The sequence below is a fragment of the Lycorma delicatula genome, chromosome 5, assembly GCF_047948215.1.
Source record: "Lycorma delicatula isolate Av1 chromosome 5, ASM4794821v1, whole genome shotgun sequence".
Taxonomy (NCBI): domain Eukaryota; kingdom Metazoa; phylum Arthropoda; class Insecta; order Hemiptera; family Fulgoridae; genus Lycorma; species Lycorma delicatula.
The window spans coordinates 137,630,278-137,651,479 of NC_134459.1; the positions used below are offsets into that span (position 1 = coordinate 137,630,278).

Below are 21,202 nucleotides of genomic sequence, written 5' to 3' on the forward strand. Positions count from 1 at the left end.
AATTCTTGCGGAGTTCAGCGCAACGACTTTTAGTTGTTTTATTTTGTCTCCTTCTGCCTCGTTCAGATGCATACCCAGTCATCATGACCCTCAAAGTAAATAATGCTACCTGAATACGCCGATCAACATTGCTAACAATAGAACGATACCGCAGACAAAGGAATCTCAATGTTCCAACTTGCAGCATCATAACGAACCCACGCTTCTAACTTTCCCCGTTAAAATTTTTTCGATATTAAATTGAGCTTAACTCAAGAAAGTAACTCTTCATTAAATTTTCACGTGCACAAATTCAGATACACTATTACAGCATATCTAAATTTCAATGACTTTTTGAGATTTTCGAGCCACTAAAGTTTATACGTAGACCTATAAATATATATGTGTTAACATATAAAAGAAACCTCAGTTTAAGTGAATGGTATTTTCGTACTCCTCATACCTTCAATCGTAAAGAGAATTCATTCTCAACCCCTCCCACCATTCTTGCGACCGAAAGTAATACCTACTACTTTTCTTTCAAAAGTCGGTAAAATGTAATCTACACTCGCTTTAATGTTGATTTTCTTTTTGTCGCTCGAGCAGTTCATATTGATAGACAAACATTCATAAGCTTTTTTCACGTGACAGCTTAGGATGCAGATTATTACATCATAACGTCTTAGTTCATACTTCAATAATTAATGTGTTTCCATCAATCTTTTCAAGAAATTAATTTTATAAATACGTAGTAAAAAAACTGGCTTAATTTACGTTTGCACTTTCTGCTAAACGAATTGAAAAACGTCATTCAAAAAACATAGTATAAACAAAGATCAATAAAAGATATATTTCCTGTAGAAGCAACAGTAGTTTTATTTGAAGAGTATTTTATATCTTTTAAATACTACATTAATTCTGTTTTAATTGCTAGTGCGGATATACGCAGTCCGGATAGTTGGACATCCGGAAAAGATTGGCATACTAATTGCGAGTATATATATATATATATATATATATATATATATATAAAACAACATGTCGTGATCCAAAATCAACACTCATCAAAAACTACTTAAAAAATAATTTTGTACGTTCTTCTTACCGGTATAAGTACACTAAGAATGAATTTTTGAAATTCCGAGTTTAAAGGAAACTGAATAACAATGACATTTACAATTTTTTTTTTAATTTCACGTAACAAATTTAGATATCAACTTGATTTTTGTGAGTGTAATTTTCATGTGAATATCTAAAAACTAATTTTTTCAAATTTTGAAATTCCAAGTTTAAAAGGTTAAAATGGATTTTTGAATTTTTTTGAAATCGGAGCAATTTTGTTTTAATTTCTCGAAGGAAGGGTTAAGAAAAGTAAAAAAATATGTTGAATGATTTCAAATTTTCCCCATTTCCGATTACACTAAATCAGATATTCACTACATTTGGACCTGTAAATACAACTCAGACAAATTACCAAAAACCATTTTCGAATTTTTATGAATTTCTATTTTCTAAGGGCTGAGACGATGTACCAGTGCCAGTGCCAGTCGCGTCGCACGCGACCCGACTGGCTGCACTTGCCTCCTAAAAAATATAAAATTAAAAAAAAAATTACCCGCGACAGAAAACACAAGTGAACCATACAGCACGACGGACGAAGCCGCGACGGGGATGCTAACGTATATTATTTACGTATATAGGATTCTAAAACCACAACCAATAATTAGAATAAAGACAGGCTTAAATTTTTACTCTACGATTGATTATTCTTATCATGAGAGGGAAAGGATTGAAATATAACACTTAATATCATAAAATAATATGAAATAAAATACATTTTATTAAATTATTTCGAAGGAATTATCGGTTTAAAACAGAACGATACTATTTATCAGTATTACTAAAAATATTGTTCAACGTAACAGAAACCTTTTGTTTTATTAAATACAATAATTCACGCAGTCGAATGATGTACTATATTTCTTTAATTACTGAATATTTTAATAAAAACAACGGATAACGAATCCTTACATTTTATCGTTCAATAAGAGAATAAATAAATAAATATAATACACAACTCTATATGCGAAATATAAAATTCTATACACCTTTCTATAAATACACCCAACGTACGGAGAAGATTTAAAAAAAAACAACACAAAAGGAATCCTTATAACAAACATGATACAAAATAATCTGTCATTCACGGATTAGATTGGAACCATTAGTGCTACAACCTGCTTCGAGGGAATTCTTTCCCCAAACCTTCTTTACTCATAGGATTAACTTCCCAACGCTAATTAAGCAGCTTTTCCTGAAGAACCCCTATCTATTTGTTCTATTCCACTTATTTTCTACCCCATCTTTTCTATCAAACCGTTAAGCTTACCGAAATGAAACTCGTATAACAGCAGCTGTGCCATTAAATTGATACCTAAAAGTAAAAAAATACAAGTAATTCATTCTATAAGAAACATACGAATAGCCTTCTAGAATTCATTTTGCAAATTAAATAAATTAATACTAAATTACATAAATTCATTTTAATATAAGTTTTCAACAAATAAATCCGTTCTTCAACTCATTATTTTTTGAACTGATAAGACTAATTACATCAAATTCGCGATCGTGCACACAGACACAACAAACAAACAACGTGCAAATAAGAAGCACAGACAGCCCAATCACTCCTGCAAATTCGAGACAGTGCATCGTAGACCAAACAAAGAACTGAATGAAAAGTGAATATTTTTAATTCTCTTCTAGCATTTCTTATGACAGTGAGACGCATCCAAGTATCTTAACTACAAGTGGCACTAGTCAAAAGATATTTACTCTGAAAGTAATGACGCTCATTACAGAGCCAAAGTATTGTGTTGGAAAAAATCAATAAGTTGCTCGCAGGGTTTTATCAACATAAGGCTTGGTATAAGTTACTACAACAATGTATTATGGCTCAGTGTAGAAGGGGCTATGATACTACTTCTTTTGTTACGCCTGTGTGGGTTTGTGTCATTTAAAGTAGGTAATAAAATTTAGAAAATTCTTATAAAAATTATCCTGTTTAAATTCCATACAACTACAATTAAATCAATCTGTTTCTTTCTTACGTTACGCACTAGAACTAACTAAATAGGAATTTAATAAATCTTACGGAGATTACTTATTTTATATTTGGTGTAAAACCTTAAACGGGCAAAAGCACATCAAAAAAATATTACTTACCTGCAGAAAAAAATTTGACAACAAATTTTTTCCTGGCTATTTATTTATTCTTATATAATGGAAAAATAATTATACATGAAAAAAGTTACCTTTCATTTCCTTTTTGGGGTTGGGATAGTTTATGATGAGTTTTATTGCAATATTACATGTTTAAATAAACTAAATGTTTAATGATTCAAAAAAAAATCGTAATTTTTTATTTTTTCTGCTCCCAATCTCCAAAATCATCTTCCAAATTTTGTTTTGATTTTTCTATTTCAACTATGTTAAATGGATAAAACTAAAAAAATTCCATTAACAAATGTACAACCAATAAAAAGTTTACTAAGATTTATTTTTGGTGGGCTTCAAGTGAAGTATGACGAATTTTATTGTAATAAAACTAAAATTGTATTATTTTAAATTCAGAAAAGTTTTGATAAATTTTAAAATATCGATATTTTTAAACTTTGATCGGCTCCTCCCCAATACTTCCCCAAATTTTCTTTTTTATGGATAGCTTGCACTAAGGCCTAGGAAGAATTTTGTTATTGGCATAGACATTTAAAAAATTCGGTTAAAAAATATGCAATAAATAATAAGATAGGTTTTTTTTAGATTTTTGGGGTAGAGGGAAATTTGGGGCAAATTAAAAAAAATATATGCTAAGATAAGCATGTACTGAGCTAAATAAAATGTGGGGTTGTATTTGTAAAATTTTAAGAAACTTGGCCCCAAACCTTCCACCACCTGGAAATATGTACCCCAAAATTCTACCAACAAATTGCCCCATATCCACGAATCTCTGTACTAAATTTTATCAACATCGGTTTTTCCAGTCAAAAGTTATCAATCTTCAAATACGTTAACGCACGTCATTACTTACGAACATTACCAACTCCTATACACACTTTTTTTGTTTTACGGGGTCCTTGGATCATGAAACATCGAGAAATGGGGGGAAAATTCACACCTCATTTTTTTACTAATACCAGAATTTCCTTCTTGCAGCATAGTTCTGAGTTATGTAATATAAATAAATGGGCTTTAAATGCTTCATAAAAGCAGGGGTGTTACTATAATTTCCTTAAATCAATAAATTTTGCGTTTACAGAATAATCCTTCCATAAAATAATTTCGAAAGGCTGTATAGTCATTTTCACTCCTATACGAGAATTTTTAATGTACACTTTCCAATATTCTTCCATAAAATTTTATTAACAGAAAAACCTAAGTGTATTGAATTGTTTTGAGGAAAATTGGGAGGCATGTTTTTCCGACAGACGTTAAAGTTTACATGCAACCATCAGTCAAATCAACGGGAGGCCGCACTCCACCAGATTACATAGAGAAGGAATGCATTTAACATTCCCACAGCTCGCAGAATCCACTGCATTAGCTCGAGCAGGAATTTGGTTTCAACTTTAAGAACCTGTTCTTATGAAAAACTGATCAAAAGACAAACAATGGAATAGCCTTCTCCAAATAGTGAGTAACTTTCTGCTTATACTCGTAACTCGAAGGGAAATCGGTTTATTCAATCGGGATTATTTTTAAATATGGAAACATAAATTGACTGATCAGATGTATACTAACAAAATGTTTTTCTTTCCCGAAGGAAACTGCTCAAGTTTCCAAAATAAACACCAGTACTCATCCACCCAATTCCTCGGGGTGATGCAAATATTTTTTCACAATGAAACACGGCTGATGCTCAATTTTACAATATAAAATTACTGATAATATTTTAGAATACTAAACTTATCTTTTCTCACTAAACATCAGTTGTTTTATGGATAATATAAAATATTCTTACGATTGTAGAAGAGTTACACGTTAAATGTATAAAGTAAACCAATTGGAAGGGAAACCGTTTGAATTTAAGTTGTACCGGTACATAAAAGAATAAAATCATAATTTAACACACTAATCACTAACAAGATGTAATAACTAATCACATAAAATCGAAATCCCGTGAGACAATAAGTGCCGTAAGTTATATTTACATAAGAATTCAAAAAGTGGAGATTAAATAAAACGCAGAAAAAGAATACATCACTTAAAATTCGACAACTGATTGACATATCGATGATCCATCATTTGATATGCTTACCGCACTGATAAAAATTGAAAGGTCGCCTTACGTAACTATACATTACGCGCATTGATTTCTATTCTATTTTAAATTGGATTAAACAAACGTAACAAACATAAAATTTATTACGACAACCAAAACAAATTTAAAACGTAAAACTAATACTTTATTGTCTAACGTAACATAAAATAAATCGATAATTTAAATAAACATAAAAGATTAATATTATACTTACAGGAGTTTTCCCTCGGCCGGACCAGCCTTTAAGACGTCCGATATTGCGATGGAGGGGTCTCCATTTGTAAAATGAGGATTGTCCCGGCCGCCACTGACAGCGATGCCGAAACCATAGCCCGGCACACGTGTCAATGTCACCTGATGAAATTCCCATACAATCCTCTCGCCTCCCTGAACAAACAAATTACGAAAATCCCTCTCAAATAACATATTACATAAATATTACACTTTAATAAGTTATTTACTTACAAGGAATATATTAACATAAATAACAAAAGACCTTTCTCGTGCTTACATACGCAAATACATTCGTATATCAAAACATGAAATACACTGCATTAAAAATATAGTAATCCAGCAGTAGTTAATTAACTATCTTTATACAGAAAAACGATACCGTAAATAAGTTGGTACTATTTACAGTAACGTAAAGTAAAGTGTACAATATTTATTTAAAGAGACTTTTGTGTAACTGGTATATTTAAAATAAAATTAAGCAGCAGTAACTATATATATATATATATATAGTTAACTTTGAAATTAAATATTTTGCTTAATATAAAATTCTCAACGAAATTTCATCATAATTGATCAAGTGATAACTTAAATAATAATAATAATACACATAAAAATTTGATGTAACTATAATTAAAATAAATTCAAATGTTGAAATGAATCAACGATAAAATGCAAGAATGTTACAACAGAGAAAAAATTTAATTAAAAAATAATATTAATATCTAATTAAAACAAAATTGGCAATCAATAAAATAATAATTAGAAAACACGATTATTAATAACTTCAACAACGAAAAAAATTCAAAATATATTAAAATTACATACAGCAAACGTGTTTTATTAATACAATTCCGGAGCCTGAAATGCAAATAACACCTGTTATATAAAAAAAAAAAATAATAATAATGAACTACATGATTTTCTTCCAACGTATTATAAAGATAAAAAAAATTATATAATAATTACGTGCTTTTTATAAAAGTATTAAAACTGAGTAAGATTTATAACAAGAAAAAGAATTTTAAAATAAAAAGTACAAACTTAAAAGAACACTGTATTAATAATAATCTACAGCTTTAGAAAGAAAAACTGAAAAAATAAATTTTAAAATTTTCATTATTAAAAAAAAAAAATTCTATTTATGTAGATTACTCTTTTTACTTTTCAAAAAAATTAATAAATAAATAAAAATAAAAAGGTAAAATCGAATAGAAATTTTTAATCAAAACCAGTAGTATATTATGCGTAAACTACGATATAAACATCTGATTTAATTACGAGTACAAGGTGTTACATTAAAAATGAATTTTCCCAAGAGAAATATGTTACATTTTAATTTGCAGTAAATTAAACAAGACAATCCGAGTTAAATTTATGAGCAGCGCAAACCTCTAAACCATAATAAATATTTACAACTTATATGTTTACTCTCAAGATATTATTTTACAAATTATAAATAACTGAAAATTATTATTATTATATGTAATAATAAAACAATAAAATATATATTCATAAAGGTGTAATGTTAAATAAAAAATATACTGATATATTCACATAATAACGTAAGGAAAAGGCAATTTGTATTTCTTTTAACTGTAGTAAAAATATCTGATGTAGATACCACCTGACTTCCTTGTACGCCTATTTTAATAGGCGTACAATAGGTAGGTGTGTATATGTAATTTATTACATATACACATTTTTAAAAGTACAAAAAGGGTTATTTTTACTAATAACTGAATTTTTTTTTTTATTATTATTATCATTGAATTATTATTTTTGTAATATATTTTTTTACAATCAGAGATTACTAATTATTAATAAATAAATATATTTAAATTTAATAAAAAGTTAAAAAAAATGAAAATGAAAAAGGAAGAAAATGTTGCAAACCAAAAAAAAAAAAATAAACAGGAAGAAAATGTTGCAAACAAAGAAAGAATAAAAAGATTAAGAGAAGATAATAAATATAAAGAGGAACAAAATGTTAAGACCGAGGAAAGTATAAAAAATTAAGAGAGGAAATGAATATGAAGAGAAAAAATTTGAAAACTAGAGAACGTGTACACAAATTAAAATCAAAAGAACTATATCAAACCAAAGAGCGATTAAATGATTGAAACAAAAAACAAATAAATGAGATGATGATCAACTCCTACTTAGGAAGAATATTGTCCGACAATATCAGAGTAATGAACTAAAAGATGAGAATTTTTGCACTTTTAGATTATATTATAGATCGGGCATGTATGATTCAGTGTATAAGTTGTTCTTGTGAGGGTCTATTTTTCAATCACGTTGTAGTTAACCTTAATGTAGACGAAATTAAACAGAAATTTCTGAATAAATAAAATTAAACTAGAAAATCCAAAAATAATAGGAATCTAAATCATAAATTTAAATTAATATTAAATAATCAGACGTTTCACAAAATCTATTACATAATAATAATAATGCCTAAATACCATTAAATAACGTAATAATAACAACGTATAATACTCGTAATTACGTAATAATGCCTATTTAATTACATATACACATTTTTAAAAGTATCTAAGATTTTATTTCACTAATAACTTTTGATTTTTATATATTTATACTTTTTTTTATTGATATTATTGAATAATTATTTATTATAAAACGTTTTTTCCAATCACGGGTTAATAATTATTAATAAATCAATAATTTAAATTTAAAAAAAGAAAAGAAGATGGTCTGATTCGAACCGATGTGCCTTCCCTTTAAGATCCAAATCTCTTAATTTCATTTGTTAAAATTTTACTTACCTATAACTCTGGAACCAGTAAAAATAAGTACAACTTTTGATATATCGTTGAAAAGCTCTCAATGAGCGCGTGTTACTGCAGTTAAGAAAAAGTCCAAAATCCAAATTTTGGTTCAGCCGATTGCAATCAAAAAGGGAGGTGCACAACTAGACGTTACAAAAGTTTTAAATCGAAAATTTTAACATCCTACGGCTAATCGTTTTTAAGTTATGCGAGATACAAACATACGTACATACAGACATCACGCTGAAACTAGTCAAAATGGATTCAGCGATGGCCAAAATGAATATTTCCGTTGAAATATCCATTTCCGAAAACCGAAAATAAACCATTTAAGAACACCGAAATTTTTCGCGACCACAATACTTCATTTACTACGTACAAGGAAGTAAAAATCAACTGTAATAACAAAATTAAAAAAAAAATTATATCGTTAATTTCCTTAGCATTGCAAGCAAAATATTTATTTGTAAATATAAAAATCTGTTATTACTTTTCTGGTTATTTATTACTTTCCTGTTATTGGCATTGGTTATTTATTCTTACATAGCAGAAAAATAATTATACATGAAAAAGGTTAACAACAACAACAACTTTAAAAAAATTGATATTTTTTACTTTTTTCTACTTTTTCCCCAAAATCAATACCTAAGATTTCTTTATTTGGGAACGGGGGTGAATTATGATAAAAATTTTTATAATATTATTATTAAAAGTGTAAATAAACTAAATGAAGTTTTAAAAACTTCAAAAAATCGATATCTTCAAACTTTGATCTGCTCCCCACCGCAATAATTCTTCCAAGTATTCTTTTTTTGGAGAAAATTGCACTGCTACTTTGCTTAGGAAGACAAAAAAAAAATCAGTTAAAATATATATAAACAATAAATAAAAGGATAGCAATATTTTTTTCGATATTTGGGGAGGGGAGAACTTGGGGGCAATTTTTTTTAAATGATAAGATAAGCATGTACGCATGTAATGAGCTTAATATAAAGTGGGGTGCAAAATTTTGAGAGATTGACTCCCTAAGAAACTATCTACGAGAACTTCTGGAGATATTAACCCCAAACTTATACCGACAAATTATTCCAAATACACAAATTTGTGCAAACATTTCATTAAAACTCTTTATTAAGTACAAATTTATTAAGCTTCAAACACGCCAACACACGTAAATATGAAAATTACACCCCACTTTTTTCTTTTTTTAGGATCTCCGGATTTCAAAAAAATCCCATACTCAATTTTTTTTGAAAAAATACCATACTTTCCTTCTTGCAACTCAACTCTAGAGCTAAGATGCCAGGAAAGTAACTATGAAAAAGAAAGTTTTGTAAATGCAAAAAAAGGTCTAAGTTTTATAACTTTGGGTATTTCTGGCTAACTTTTTTTATAAAATATATAACCATTTTTAACCTACTTTCGAAATCATTTCCATCCGAACACAGAAGAAAAACTTTTATTGGATTACCCGTAAACGCAGTAATATAATCAAAAAGAAACCATTAAAATGAAGTATAAAAAAATCGGTGAACACATTATAAAAAGTAAAAACGAAGAAGCTTGTTTAGTTTAACATAAATCAGTTGATTCTTTTTCATAAATACGCTTGAAAGATTTTTTTTTATTTATTACGTTTAAAGGTTTTTTTCTAATAACTTGATTTACCTTTTAATTTCAGAATGGTAGAACAGTTTTTCACGAGGTGATAAGTAAAATATTGAGTGGTCTAGATAAGCTGCTCGAGTTGTGAGTACACGAGTAAATGATAATTTAAAGAGAAAAAAAACAGAAAAGCGAATGATACTAAACACTTTAATAAAATAAAAAAAAAAAAAATTCGTTTGTTTGAAACTCAAAAATCTGATGTAGACACCACATCACGCTTATTAAATTTACATATACTCAATTTTTCAGAATGAAAAGTACATAGAATTTTATTTCATTAATAACTTCTGATATTTTTTCATATATATATATATTTTAATCTTTTTATTGAATTATTATTATTATCGTAAAATTAATTTTAAAATGTACAAGGAAGTACATAAAATCAAAATTTCTCATATGTAACAATACTTTACTTAAAAACTAGTTAAGACAAGTTAAAATACATACATTTAATCGAGGTAATGATGCAAATATTAATAAAAAATGTTGTGGTGAATGAATAAATAAGAAAACTAATGTTAAAGCTAATTTAAAAAATGTTAATTTAATTACTGAAAAGTCTAAAGAAAAACAGTTCGAAATTGGTAAAGAAAAATAAATAAAAACGAAATGGATTTAAATACATAATAAATTAACAAATATTGCTTAAACATTTATTTTACAAAATTTAAAATATCTTATAGTGGTTTATATTCTTTCATATAAGATACAAGCGCTTAATATAATACATCGACTTCACACAAACGCAAACATCTGCAGGCGTAGTAATCTACGGACTGTTTCATGTGAAACAACTTCCTAATAGACGGTCAAGACTACCACCAGTTTTTAATCCAAATATTTATTCCTACATCTTTTTCGACCCTTCCTAAGTTAATTGAAATTATGAAAATATGTACGTACAATAAGTGTTATTAAAACATAGATCATTGTAAAAAGAAATTCTATTTTTATAGAGAGTCGAAATAGCTTTTTTTTAATGGCAGCCATATTGAAACCGATCACTAAGGAAATAAACAATAAAATTCTATTCTTTTTTTTTTTTTTTTTTTTGTCTTCAGTCATTTGACTGGTTTGATGCAGCTCTCCAAGATTCCCTATCTAGTGCTAGTCGTTTCATTTCAGTATACCCTCTACATCCTACTTCCCCAACAATTTGTTTTACATACTCCAAACGTGTCCTACCTACACAATTTTTCCCTTCTACCTGTCCTTCCAATATTAACGCGACTATTCCAGGATGCCTTAGTATGTGGCCTATAAGTCTGTCTCTTCTTTTAACTATATTTTTCCAAATGCTTCTTTCTTCATCTATTTGCCGCAATACCTCTTCATTTGTCACTTTATCCACCCATCTGATTTTTAACATTCTCCTATAGCACCACATTTCAAAACCTTCTAATCTTTTCTTCTCAGATACTCCGATTGTCCAAGTTTCACTTCCATATAAAGCGACACTCCAAACATACACTTTCAAAAATCTTTTCCTGAGATTTAAATTAATTTTTGATGTAAACAAATTATATTTCTTACTGAAGGCTCGTTTAGCTTGTGCTATTCGGCATTTTATATCGCTCCTGCTTCGTCCATCTTTAGTAATTTTACTTCCCAAATAACAAAATTCTTCTACCTCCATAATCTTTTCTCCTCCTATTTTCACATTCAGTGGTCCATCTTTGTTATTTCTACTACATTTCATTACTTTTGTTTTGTTCTTGTTTATTTTCATGCGATAGTTCTTGCGTAGGACTTCATCTATGCCGTTCATTGTTTCTTCTAAATCCTTTTTACTCTCGGCTAGAATTACTATATCATCAGCAAATCGTAGCATCTTTATCTTTTCACCTTGTACTGTTACTCCGAATCTAAATTGTTCTTTAACATCATTAACTGCTAGTTCCATGTAAAGATTAAAAAGTAACGGAGATAGGGAACATCCTTGTCGGACTCCCTTTCTTATTAGGGCTTCTTTCTTATGTTCTTCAATTGTTATTGTTGCTGTTTGGTTCCTGTACATGTTAGCAATTGTTCTTCTATCTCTGTATTTGAACCCTAATTTTTTTAAAATGCTGAACATTTTATTCCAATCTACGTTATCGAAAGCCTTTTCTAGGTCTATAAACGCCAAGTATGTTGGTTTGTTTTTCTTTAATCTTCCTTCTACTATTAATCTGAGGCCTAAAATTGCTTCCCTTGTCCCTATACTTTTCCTGAAACCAAATTGGTCTTCTCCTAACACTTCTTCCACTCTCCTCTCAATTCTTCTGTATAAAATTCTAGTTAAGATTTTTGATGCATGACTAGTTAAACTAATTGTTCTGTATTCTTCACATTTATCTGCCCCTGCTTTCTTTGGTATCATAACTATAACACTTTTTTTGAAGTCTGACGGAAATTCCCCTTTTTCATAAATATTACACACCAGTTTGTATAATCTATCAATCGCTTCCTCACCTGCACTGCGCAGTAATTCTACAGGTATTCCGTCTATTCCAGGAGCCTTTCTGCCATTTAAATCTTTTAATGCTCTCTTAAATTCAGATCTCAGTATTGTTTCTCCCATTTCATCCTCCTCAACTTCCTCTTCTTCCTCTATAACACCATTTTCTAATTCATTTCCTCCGTATAACTCTTCAATATATTCCACCCATCTATCGACTTTACCTTTCGTATTATATATTGGTGTACCATCTTTGTTTAACACATTATTAGATTTTAATTTATGTACCCCAAAATTTTCCTTAACTTTTCTGTATGCTCCGTCAATTTTACCAATGTTCATTTCTCTTTCCACTTCTGAACACTTTTCTTTAATCCACTCTTCTTTCGCCAGTTTGCATTTCCTATTTATAGCATTTCTTAATTGCCGATAGTTCCTTTTACTTTCTTCATCATTAGCATTCTTATATTTTCTACGTTCATCCATCAGCTGCAATATATCGTCTGAAACCCAAGGTTTTCTACCAGTTCTCTTTATTCCGCCTAAGTTTGCTTCTGCTGATTTAAGAATTTCCTTTTTAACATTCTCCCATTCTTCTTCTACATTTTCTACCATATCTTTTTTACTCAGACCTCTTGCGATGTCCTCCTCAAAAATCTTCTTTACCTCCTCTTCCTCAAGCTTCTCTAAATTCCACCGATTCATCTGACAACTTTTCTTCAGGTTTTTAAACCCCAATCTACATTTCATTATCACCAAATTATGGTCGCTATCAATGTCTGCTCCAGGGTAAGTTTTGCAGTCAACGAGTTGATTTCTAAATCTTTGCTTAACCATGATATAATCTATCTGATACCTTCCAGTATCGCCTGGCTTTTTCCAAGTGTATATTCTTCTATTATGATTTTTAAATTGGGTGTTGGCAATTACTAAATTATACTTCGTGCAAAACTCTATAAGTCGGTCCCCTCTTTCATTCCTTTTGCCCAGCCCGTATTCACCCACTATATTTCCTTCCTTGCCTTTTCCAATGCTTGCATTCCAATCTCCAACTATTATTAAATTTTCATCTCCCTTTACGTGTTTAATTGCTTCATCAATCTCTTCGTATACACACTCTACCTCATCATCATCATGGGCGCTTGTAGGCATATAAACGTTAACAATCGTTGTCGGTTTAGGTTTTGATTTTATCCTTATTACAATGATTCTATCGCTATGCGTTTTGAAATACTCCACTCTCCTCCCTATCTTCTTGTTCATCACGAAACCTACTCCTGCCTGCCCATTATTTGACGCTGAGTTAATTACTCTAAAATCACCTGACCAAAAGTCGCCTTCCTCTTCCCACCGAACCTCACTAATTCCTACTATATCCACATTCACCCTATCCATTTCCCTTTTTAAATTTTCTAGCCTACCAACCTTTTTTAAGCTTCTAACATTCCACGCTCCGACTCGTAGAATGTTATTTTTTAATTCTATTCTTAAATAGAATGTTATTTAAATTCTATTCTTAAAAGTTCCTAATAATTTATACTCTCAACGAAGTTATGAAACTCTGAAATTGGACTACCAGGAAAGTAGATGAAACACAGAGTGTTGTATTTCCTATGAGTATTGTGTACCAAATTTTCAAATACATGCAGAAAAGAAAAAGGTTTAAATCGTATAAAACACAATTTATTACATCACATGATTGAAAAGCTACAAATAAAACCTTTTCATTCCGTAACCTATAATATTATTTTAATGCATTAATCCAATTAAAAAAAAAAAAAAACTTACAGAAATAATTAAACTATTTATTGAAATGTTATGTTTAATTAAAAATCTTATATTAAAATACACTCAATCTGTCAGATACTAAAACATTATTACACCACCGATACTGAGAATTAACCGTACAACAGTCAGTTTTAGTAGGAAGCAATTTTATGACATAATCAAATATGTAAATAAATTTTAATATAAAACAAACAAAATTTAACACTTTAAAATTGAGCTGTTATTATTTATCAGTTATAGAAAGTTTAAATCTACATTTAAATCTCATTGCAGTACTGATGGACGCTGTCTACTAAAAACTTTTATTTTTTTAAATCGCTTTAGTTATAGTTTATTATTAGATTCAATAATATTTTATTTATTTCATTTGCGAATAAAATCTGAAGTAAAAAAAAAACGACTTTTTCATCAGTATTACAAAATAGTTTTTTTTTTTTTTAATTCAGATTTTATTCGCAAATCATAATGAGTGTGATAGTAAACTATAATTACAGTAATTTAAAATAAAGGCCCTTTGCCAATCGACAAACTTCAATGGAATTTAAATGTCGATTAATTTTAATAATTTATTAAACATCTCTAATGACATTTTTACACAAACGATTGCTTGATAAGTGTGGTTAGACCAGATTGACAATTTATTGGATAGCGTCCAATTTATCCTTAAAACATAGGTAACAATTTATCATTCGTACATGCAGAGTATTTACTTAAGGTTAATTAAAACAATGTTAAATTAAAATTATATATATATAAAACCATTCATTTAAAACAATGGTAAATAATTTTAAAATAATTAATTACTTCAGTAATTTTAAAAGTAGTCGCTTCTATTTGCACTGTCTGGTTAACAAAAACAAAATTAACAATATAATTATTTTAAACAATTTGACGAGGATTTATGCAACAGCTTCTATTACAGACCGTACAACACTCAACTATTAATTAGCAAATGCAATTTAAAAAAAATCTATTTACACATCCCAACCCCGTAGGGGGAAGACAAAACAGGCAGGGTTATTTTGTTGAAATAAAATTAAAATATAATTTATTATTATTAATATATTATTTTTAATAAATATAGGTAGTATAGCCGATTACAATTTACCGTTTATTAGAAATTAACTTTGTAGCAAATAAAAAATGTCAAGCTTTACCGGTATTCAAATCCAGAATTGAGGAGATGAATTTCTTATGGTTGAAATGAATGAAAATTAAATCTTAAAAATGAATGTTTTTGTCCTGTGTGTCCGTTATAAACTAAAAAACTACTGGACCGATTCACGCGCTGGGAAAAGGGGAAATAGGGAAAATGGAAAAACTGAAAGGATAAATTTTGTGAAGTTCCGTAACGGTCAGATTTTTTAATGTTTTATCAAACTTTCAATTGTGTTCATTTAATTTATATATATACCCAAATCTAGCAATAGCGAATCACTGCGGGGTGAGCTATAATAAATAAAAGAATGTTGCCAAAAATAAATTATGCAGAACCCACCCAAACACCGTTGCACCAGTCAATATTTTTTAATGAATACTTAAAGAAAATAAGTAAGGTTAGCATGGAAACTTACTGTTTTGTAACAGAAGAATTATACACTTCGTTTTCAAAAGAAGAGATTAAGTTTTTCATTACGTAACATATGATACACTTTTTATCATGTTTCAAAAAATACGTTCTCAATTCAACCCGTACATTTTTTTACTTGCCTTATTCTTTACCTAATGAACAGATTTTGATTGTTTATTGTAATTTTGTACACGAAATTGTTTTTCGTTTTTCGTGGTTATTTTATACAAAAATAAATTTATAACATACACATGTATTCCTGTATTCCAAACAACCTTTGCTCACAATCAACAGCAATTTCTTTTCATAATTTCTCTGATTTTTTTTATTCTTTTGATAAAGACGAAGGCTACTGCAAGGTTACGGATTGGGGTAGCCGTTTTTTGAACATAATATCCATATTTAACTATAAAATTAAATAGAATTAACTATAAAATTAAATAGAATTATTGTAAAGGATCTCACTTAAAATAAAAAATTATACTTTTTCAATAAGGGTTATATTATAATTTTTCTCTTAAGGGGTTAATATCTTAAGTTGATATTTACTTCTAAAAGTCGGTGCCAAATTTTTAAAAGAAATTAAAAAAAAAATTAAGTATTATTATTCTTCATAATTGTGGGGGCATTATTTTAAAACTGAATTTTTATTTCTGTTTACGGTCTGATTTGTTGTATATATTAGCGATTCTTAGAACTCACAGTACAAAAATATAATTCTAATGAAATAAAATGATAAATGGAAATATAGATGTAACAAAGGAAAAACTTTTTAAAAAAATGTTTATCAGATAGGAAATTACACGCCGTAACTATTTTTATAATTTTTCATTTCACCTTCTTACTAAGTACATAGTAACTGGAATAGTTACATTCCTGAACTAAACGAAAGAATAAGGTTTAAGAGACTGCCCATTTAAAAAATTATATATTAAATACAAATAAGGTCTCCTGACCCTAACGAAATAAACATGCCACTAGTATTAAAATTACTTCTTAATTTTAGTTACATGCGTTGTATATAATATTCTGTCATTTAGATTACAAGAATGTATTGAATCTAATAAATTGTCAATTAGATTACAAAAAGCGTTCTTCAATACTTGTCATTAATATGATGTATGGCAATTCCAAGACACGTCGAGGAATGGACAGAGTTTATACGTCAATCGAATTTTTAAACAGCCTTGTTTTTACAACGCACTAAAAACGTAATATGTCACTTCCCCCTCTTAATATCAATTTGAAAACAAAGTTCTCTTTATAACAGAATAAAGAATAAATTCCCGTTTATTTCTAAGTAACATATGATAATAATAATGGAAATGAAGATATAATTATAAAATAAAATATAAAAATAATTATAAATTACTTCACATTATTACCTGGGTTTCTGGCCAATATGAAAATTAATAATTGTAAATTAACTTAACACCAATATTAGCAAGTATTAGATCAAACAAAAAAATGAATTAGAAAAACCGATCTACTCCACCGTGGAGTATTCCTATTCCACCACGGAGTATTTCAAATCTCACTTACCAACAATTTTCAAGTATATTTCCAAGTACTTTCGGAGTCGCTACTCCATCATCAGCAATTTCTTATAAGATGTTAATTCAAAATTTATACGTCATACGTATAATAATATTTAAATTATTACGTTCATAATAGTCGGTCGTTAATAAGTTAAGAGAATGATAGAATACAACTTATCTATTATCTTAATGTAAACATCTTACGGACATGACGTTACCAGTCTTATTGACGCATAAATTATTTTTTATTTTTTTGACGACCGACTATTATGAACGTAACAACTTTAAATATAATTATACTTATGACATATGAATTTTTAATTAACATCTTATAAGAAATCCCTGATAATGAAGTAGCAACTTCGAAAGTACTTGGAAATATATTTGAAAATTTTTGGTAAGCGGAATTTTATTTAAAAAAATAACATTCTATTTAATAAAATAAAATTTAAAAATAAATTAAAATAAAAATTTAAAATTTTTTAATTTTAAAAATTCGATGCTAACAGATTTAAAATTTTATTTTCTAAGAATTTGCTATCGTTGTTATTAAATACAGTTGTATAAATAAAATTCCACTTACCAAAAATTTTCAAATATATTTCCAAGTACTTTCGAAGTTGCTACTTCAAACTGTATTTAATACCAACGATAGCAAATTCTTAGAAAATAAAATTTTAAATCTGTTAGCATCGAATTTTTAAAATTAATTTCACTTAAAAAACTACTATCATGTACATAGGCACTACTGGAAAGATATTAGATCTTGATTAATCAGCTAAAGTACATTTCCTTTTCAATTCATTAAATAAATCGTCAAGTAATAATAAATAATGAAATGAGAATCAACTAAAAAATAATAATTTATCATTCTAGTGAGCTTAAAGATAATTTTAAGGTAACCAGGATCCCTAAGGCCCGGAAATAAGATCCAAACAAACCGCGATTATTTCAGTAAGTAAATTATACTTAATCATTATGCATATTGTGTGTGAGCGCACGTGCGCTCCCGTTTATGATTTCTATACATCGTATTTCTATACTTCGTTATCTTAAGTTTGTTTTTATTATTATTTATGAGCGAAAAACAAGCAGATATACTTTATCTTCAAAAAAAGGAAGAATTAAGGTACAATAATTATAAAATTTCATACGAAGTTTGCATTCTGTGATACACGTTATAAATACAATATGATTTATCTATTGCTGAGAAGAGTGTAAAATAATATAATATACAACAAACGAGATTTCTACGAACGGTAAATTATTTTATGGTAAATAACAGTACACAAATAATCTAGGCTCAGATTTTTATGACCTAAATATTCTAGAAATATTCATGCGATTGTACCTTAAAAACAACTCAATAACTGAAATAATTAGAACAAATAAAAATAAATTAATCGCATCCAAATGTTTATCAATATTTATTTTAAATTATATTAAGTTAAAAAAAACACGTTCGTAAAATATTGGAAATTTTTTTCTCAGGACTGTTAATTAAGAATACAATCAGCCACATCTACTACGCAACTGCCTTACTTGTTTTAATTACAGGAGCAACATTTTGTTTTAACCGACACATTTCGACTTTACAGCAGAGAATAACTTCGGCTTAATGGAGGATCACACTGACTGGAACTTTGTGTCTTGGAACACTACTAACTATATAAATTTCAGTAGCGGCTTATATCACGTGTTAGGTTTACCTACATCCTTTATGGTTACGGTACCTAACATATTTACATTAAATATCAAGCTTTAGAATTTCAATAATTGGGAGTACCCTAGATACGAAGCATGGAAAGTCGACATTCAAACTATTCCCTAATAAAGAGTTTCACAAACTGCACTGAATACAGAGTCACAGACATTGATATATTATTTGTATCTTACTTTAAATTCAAATATTCACTAAGTAAAATTTCTCGGTAAATTATCTAAACAAGGCAAACAGAGATTCTACGAACAATGATTATAATCTATAAAACACCGTAAAAACAATCTGAATACAAATAAAAATAATTTTCATACCCGTAATGTGTTACGTGAACCTACAAAGAATCAAAATATATATTTTTAAGAACAATTATGACGTCATAAATATTCAAGTATTATTAATCACAAAATTACACGAGAATTAATTAAGTGAACAATAATTAACTACCACTTTAAAAATACAACCTTAAAATAATACAGTGCCACCATAATCTACCTAATATAAAAAAAAAAATGGAAAATTCCTATAGAGTCAGAAAAAGAAAGAGATATTTAGGAATTCCATGAAAGAAATGATTTTTAAAAAATATACCCTAACATCATGATCATGAAGGAAAAAATCTCGTAACTAAATTAATAAAATCTTTTCGATGAGGCTATCCTACAATACTGCATGTAGATCTTTAAAAATTTGTAATAAACATAATTTTTAACTGAGAAACTTTTAGCTACCAGATAAAGTAACGCTTTCATCCGACGTTTTTAGCCTTTCTGCACTGAGTTCAGCAGCCATTCAACTTTTTCTTATCAAAATTTACAGGAAAGATATAAAACTGTTTATAAAAAAAAATTGGATTTAACCGTTTTGAAACGAACCACCGAACCAAACTGTTAAAAAAAAAAAAAAATATATATATATATATATATACACGTACTTGTACACACTTCAGTACGTTTTCAGTCATCTTAGCGATTATTCTCAGGGACTGGTACTACTGTTTTCACACTGGTATCTGCTGATGGTTGTTTTGTTGTCTACTGGCGGTTGTTTTTAAAAATTAAGCAGACACTTATTAAGAATGTGATCGAAAAATGTGTATGATTTGAATTGTTTCTGTTCATTTGGTACAACGGTTATTTTTCAATATATTTTCTTATCTTTAAGTAAGTTAAAAAAAAATTGTTTTCAATCTTGATGATTTGTATGCATTTGATGGTTAGCAAAAGTTGACTCTATGATGCTGTAAATGTTCTTTAAGTGTTCACTGTATCTATAATTAAAACTGCGTATTGTTTGACCAACGTAGTAGAAATTCAATAAAGGTTTTAAAGTAAGTTTATTAAAAAAATTTACGGTACAATTTGGTTCGGTGTCTGGTTAAGAAAGCTTACATTTCAAATTAATAAACTATTTCCTTTGAGAAGCCGATTGAGCCAGAGGTCCTCTTACAAAGATATCAATTCTAATAAACTAGTACGAATTATTATAATCTAGACTATATAAGCATTATCAACATTAAAGTTTTCCGGTTATTATTTAAATAAAAAAGTAATTAAATTTGTGTAATATAAATTATAATAAAAATACTCCTCCTAAATTTATCTCGCACCTCGAAACAGTTAAAAATAAGACTTTTGATAGAACTTGAAATTTCTAATAATATTAAAATAAAGTAACTTTTTACACCAGCTTATATAGGAATATTTTCCAAAAGTTTTTACCTTTAATGTTAAGTAGATTTAACTTTATAAAACCTATTAAATACATATTTCCTCCATTCATACCCATTAAGAAAAAGATGTAACAAATTTTAAACTTTTAGTGAGGAAAATAATATATCTTCAACATAATTTTATAAAATTAATTTCAACGGTTTATAAAAGAAACAAAACAATTAGCAAACTAATTAAGTAGCCTAATAACAGTAAAAAATTAAAATAAAAGTAAATAAAATTAAAAGTAAAAATTTTTGAAATATATTACTATTTAAGCTCGTATTAAAATGTTATAAAATCCATAATAATAAAAACACTCATATAGAAAGTGATAATTAAATTAAAGACTTATAAGTGATTAGAAATTGTGATAAAAACAACAGGAATTAGTATTTTAGAATTTAGTTTTTTTAACGATAAAAAAGTATCATTATTTGG

At 28.1% G+C, this 21,202-nt stretch overlaps 1 protein-coding gene across 4 annotated transcripts in view; it reads right to left on the minus strand.

Moving 5' to 3' along the window:
* LOC142325405 (tight junction protein ZO-3-like) overlaps window positions 1–21,202 on the minus strand; it is a 981,859-nt gene that overhangs the window by 135,386 nt on the left and 825,271 nt on the right. For all 4 annotated transcript variants that reach the window (XM_075367134.1, XM_075367133.1, XM_075367135.1 and 1 more), the window contains one exon: window positions 5,514–5,686. In XM_075367134.1, coding sequence (XP_075223249.1) covers window positions 5,514–5,686 — 173 coding nt within the window. The remainder of the gene's footprint in view (window positions 1–5,513; window positions 5,687–21,202) is intronic.